Below are 5,249 nucleotides of genomic sequence, written 5' to 3'. Positions count from 1 at the left end.
AGTTTTGAATTAAAATCTTCCACCAAACCTTAGTCACAATTTATGTTCCTAACACTAGATTAATGATAACTAAGTTATTTACTAATTCTTTGTTATATTTAAATTAATTGAAGAAACACAGAACATCTCAGCAGAAATATGGTAACAAAAGGTAAAGATATATAATAGAGAAACAATTCTTAACCCTTTTGGTACCAACCTGGTGAAAAACCTCTGGCTCTGAGTACAAATGTCTTGTTTTCATAAGTTTTGAATTAAAATCTTCCACCAAACCTTAGTCACAATTTATGTTCCTAACACCAGCTGAATGATAACTAAGTTATTTTACTAAATTCTTTGTTATATTTAAATTAATTGAAAGAAACACAGAGCATCTCAACAGAAATATGGTAACAAAAGGGTTAAAATATATAATAGAGAAACAATTCTTAACCCTTTTGATACCATCCTGGTTGAAACCACTTCTGGCTCTTTAGGACAAATGTCTTGTTTTCATAAGTTCTGAATTAAAATCTTCCACCAAACCTTAGTCACAATTTATGTTCCTAACACCAGCTGAATGATAACTAAGTTATTTTACTAAATTCTTTGTTATATTTAAATTAATTGTGAAAGAAACACAGAGCATCTCAACAAATATGGTAACAAAATGGTTTAAAATATATATAGAGAAACAATTCTTAACCCTTTTGATACCATCCTGGTTTGGAAACCACTTCTGGCTCTTTAGGACAAATGTCTTGTTTTCATAAGTTCTGAATTAAAATCTTCCACCAAACTTAGTCACAATTATGTTCCTAAACCAACCAGCTGAATGATAACTAAGTTATTTCACTAAATTCTTTGTTATATTTAAATTAATTTAAAGAAACACCGAGCAATCTCAACAGAAATATGGTAACAAAAGGGTTAAAATATATAATAGAGAACATTTCTTAACCCTTTTGATACCATCCTGGTTTGATGAAACCACTTCTGGCTCTTTAGGACAAAGTCTTGTTTTCATAAGTTCTGATAAAAATCTTCCACCAACCTTAGTCACAATTTATGTTCCTAACACTAGCTGAATGATAACTAAGTTATTTTACTAAATTCTTTGTTATATTTAAAATTTATTCAAAGAAATACAGAGCAGGAGTGGATGTGTAGTAAGTAGCTTGCTTACCAACCACATGGTTCCGGGTTCAGTCCCACTGTGTGGCATCTTGGGCAAGTGTCTTCTGCTATAGCCCCGGGCCGACCAATGCCTTATGAGTGGATTTGGTAGACGGAAACTGAAAGAAGCCTGTCATATATATGTATGTGTATGTGTGTGTGTGTGTGTGTGTCTGTGTTTGTCCCCCTAGCATTGCTTGACAACTGATGCCGGTGTGTCTACGTCCCCGTCACTTTGCGGTTCGGCAAAAGAGACCGATAGAATAAGTACTAGGCTTACAAAGAATAAGTCCTGGGGTCGATTTGCTCGACTAAAGGCGGTGCTCCAGCATGGCCGCAGTCAAATGACTGAAACGAGTCAGAGAGTAAAAGAGAGAGAGAGAGCATCTCAAAATAAATACAGTAATGAAAGGGTTAAAACCAGGGTCTTTTCAGCACCCCTCATAGGAATATATGTGCATGTTTATAAATTTTGTATATGTAGTAATTAATGGATATTTCCTTCTGTATTCCAGACCACTTATACGGACAAGGGAGAAAAAGTAAGTAGAGAATTCCTTCCTTTGTTCTTTGATTCATTCCATTTCTGATTTCCTTCAATTCTTCTTGTTGCCCTCCTTCCTTCCCACCACATTACGCACCCTTACTCATAACCAGTGTTTCTCAACCCTTTTAACCCTTATGTGTAACCCTTAAAAAAAAGTTATATACCATATCTTTCTCATATTCTTTTCATCGTTGTTCATGTGGTAAATATCATATATACATACATATATCATCATCATCATCGATTAACGTCCGTTTTCCATGCTAGCATGGGTTGGACGGTTCGACTGGGCTCTGAGAAGCCAGGAGGCTGCACCAGGCTCCAGTCTGCCCTTCCTAATGCCAACCACTCCGTGAGTGTAGTGGGTGCTTTTTACGTACCACTGGCACAGGTGCCAGGGGAGTCTGGCAGTGGCCCTGATCGGGTGGTGCTTTTAATGTGCCATCGGCACGGAAGCCAGTCAAGGTGGCACTGGCATTGGCCGCGTTCGGATGGTGCATTTTACGTGCCACCAGCACGGAAGCCATTCGAGGCGGCACTGGCATCGGCCTTTATATATATACTCTTTTACTTGTTTCAGTCATTTGAGTGTGGCCATGCTGGAACACCACCTTTTAGTCGAGCAAATCGACCCCAGGACTTATTCTTTGTAAGCCTAGTACTTATTCTATCGGTGTCTTTTGCCGAACTGCTAAGTTACGGGGATGTAAACACACCAGCATTGGTTGTCACCGATGCTGGGGGGACAGGCACACACACACACACACACACACACACACACACACACACAACCAACATACACACATACATACATGCATTCACACAAAGCGAACATTACACACACACACACATAATCAACATTACATACATACTCACATACATACACACATCCAAAACCAACATTATTCATACACACACATACACCACACGTGCACACACACACACACACATACACACACACAAACACACATACACACATACACACAAAAACACACACACACACAGCCAGTATCACCGATTATATTCCAATACGTCCCCAGTCACATGTAGGCCCTCAATATATGTCAGAACCCCACAAACCCACCCTCAACTGCCCTCAAAAAATTGCCTATCAAAACAAAACAAGAGGTTATCATTCAACATTATGCTAATGATATGTTAATCATATGCAAATGAATTCATTCCATGACTTCGGTTGTCACGACTTAGTTTCCTTCAGGTTGAGGCCTTATCAACAGGTAAACACATTCAAAACACCTTGAGAGATTTTTATGAAGAAATTGCTTTTTGGCATTGTTGATGGCGCAGACAAAATGTTTGTTTATCTTTTGTCCTCTAGCTTGTTTCAGTCATTGTAGTGTGGCCATGCTGGAGCATTGCCTTAAAGGGTTTTGGTCAAGGGAATTGAATTCAATATTTCGTTTTTTTGAAGTCTAGAGGCGCAGGAGTGGCTGTGTGGTAAGTAGCTTGCTTACCAACCACATGGTTCTGGGTTCAGTCCCACTGTGTGGCACCTTGAGCAAGTGTCTTCTGCTATAGCCCTGGGCCGACCAATGCCTTGTGAGTGGATTTGGTAGATGGAAACTGAAAGAAGCCTGTCGTATATATGTATATATATATATGTATGTGTCTGTGTTTGTCCCCCCACCATCGCTTGACAACCGATGCTGGTGTGTTTACGTCCCCATCACTTAGCGGTTCGGCAAAAAGAGACCGATAGAATAAGTACTGGGCTTACAAAGAATAAGTCCCGGGGTCGATTTGTTTGACTAAAGGCGGTGCTCCAGCATGGCTGCAGTCAATTGACTGAAACAAGTAAAAGAGTACTTAATCGATCAGTTTCTTATACTTTATAGCTAAGTCACAGGGATGTAAACAGACCAACACCAGCCATCAAGCAGTGGTGAGGGATAACAAATGTAAATGCAACCCCCCACACACATATGTATATATGTGTGCATGTGTGTGCGTGTGTGTGTGTATACTACCAGCATTTCTATGTGACATGATTGAACAATTGTGAAGATCTTGTGCATGAAACCATTGGTAGCCTTGTAACCATACAAATAGAGAATATTTATTTGCCTGTACCGTGTAAGAGAAAAATTTTCAAATATAAATAAAGTGGTGACTGATAGATTGTTAGCCACTTCACACATTTTTTTTCTCTCCTTGTGTCTCTCCTTGTTTTTTCTCTGTGTCCCTTTCTGTACAGGAGCGTAGGCTCAAAACATAAAAGACTTTTTTTTTTATTCCTGAGCGTTATACTAATACATCTTCTGTTTGTTTTGTACACCACCTGTCTTTGTCTTTTCTTTTTTTTGTAAACTCTCCCTATATAATATATATATATATATATATATATATATATATATATATATATAAAAAATAAAACATATGCATATATAAACATATATGTACGTACCTACCTCTACATGTACATATACACACATATATGAGTACAGGACACCAAAAGGACGTCGAACACAATGAGAAACGAAAACATAGACACAAACCAAAGGAACTGGACATTTTTTTAAAAACAGCAAAAAAATAGAGTACAGGACAATTAACACAAAGAAAAAACCCCTTCTTCAGTCGCTAAAGCTTTCATCTACTCTACGTTTCGAAGGATAAAAGCAAGACGTATCTTCGACAAGAAACTTTCCATATATATATATATATAGACACATAAACAAATTGTGAGGCAATGACCAGTGACCGAGACTTTTGGAAATATGCTGTGCTTGAGAAGACCCGTCAAGCCAAGTGAGACCATAACCTTGTGGCCGATGCCAGGGGTGTAACCAGCCCACTTATGCGTACCTTCCCTTCATTGGACACTACTTGCAAAGACCTGTTGAGGCAAGTGAAATAGGAATCAAAATTAAATTCGATGACTGGTATCTGTGCTAGTGGAGCACTAAGAGCACCATCTGAGTGTGATCGTTGCCAGAGCAACAAGCTGGCCTCTGTGCCAATGACACATTAAAAACACCATTCGAGCGTGACTGTTACCAGCATCGCCTTACTGGCACTTGTGCTGGTGGCACGTGAAAAAACATTCGAGTGAGGTCGTTACCAGTGCCGCTGGACTGGCTCCTGTGCAGGTGGCACATAAAAAGCACCATTTGAGCATGGCCGTTGCCAGTACTGCCTGACTGGCCCTTGTGCCGGTGGCACATAAAAGCACCCACTACACTCTCAGAGTGGTTGGCATTAGGAAGGGCATCCAGCTGTAGAAACTCTGCCAGATCAGATTGGAGTCTGGCGCAGCCATCTGGTTCGCAAGGCCTCAGTCATATCGTCCAACCCATGCCAGCATGGAAAGTGGACGTTAAACGATGATGATGATGATGATATATACATATATATACAAGTGTGTAGTAAAAATGTGGACTTATTACTCTTTACTCTTTTACTTGTTTCAGTCATTTGACTGTGGCCATGCTGGAGCACCACCTTTAATTGAGCAACTCGACCCCAGGACTTATTCTTTTGTAAGCCAAGTACTTATTCTATCGGTATCTTTTGCCGAACCGCTAAG

The 5,249-nt window shown here is 39.6% G+C and overlaps 1 protein-coding gene across 3 annotated transcripts in view; it reads left to right on the top strand.

The window, feature by feature from the left end:
• Positions 1 to 5,249, top strand: part of LOC115226087 (4-hydroxyphenylpyruvate dioxygenase-like) — a 36,667-nt gene that overhangs the window by 10,309 nt on the left and 21,109 nt on the right. For all 3 annotated transcript variants that reach the window (XM_036514852.1, XM_036514850.1, XM_036514851.1), the window contains exons 2-3: positions 135 to 141; positions 1,671 to 1,697. In XM_036514852.1, the coding sequence (XP_036370745.1) occupies positions 139 to 141; positions 1,671 to 1,697 (30 nt within the window). In that variant the 5' untranslated portion in view covers positions 135 to 138. The remainder of the gene's footprint in view (positions 1 to 134; positions 142 to 1,670; positions 1,698 to 5,249) is intronic.

This window comes from Octopus sinensis, linkage group LG29 (assembly GCF_006345805.1).
Source record: "Octopus sinensis linkage group LG29, ASM634580v1, whole genome shotgun sequence".
In the NCBI taxonomy this organism is placed as follows: Eukaryota; Metazoa; Mollusca; class Cephalopoda; order Octopoda; family Octopodidae; genus Octopus; species Octopus sinensis.
Note: the sequence above shows the minus strand (reverse complement) of the source record. Positions and strands in the feature narration are given on the sequence as shown.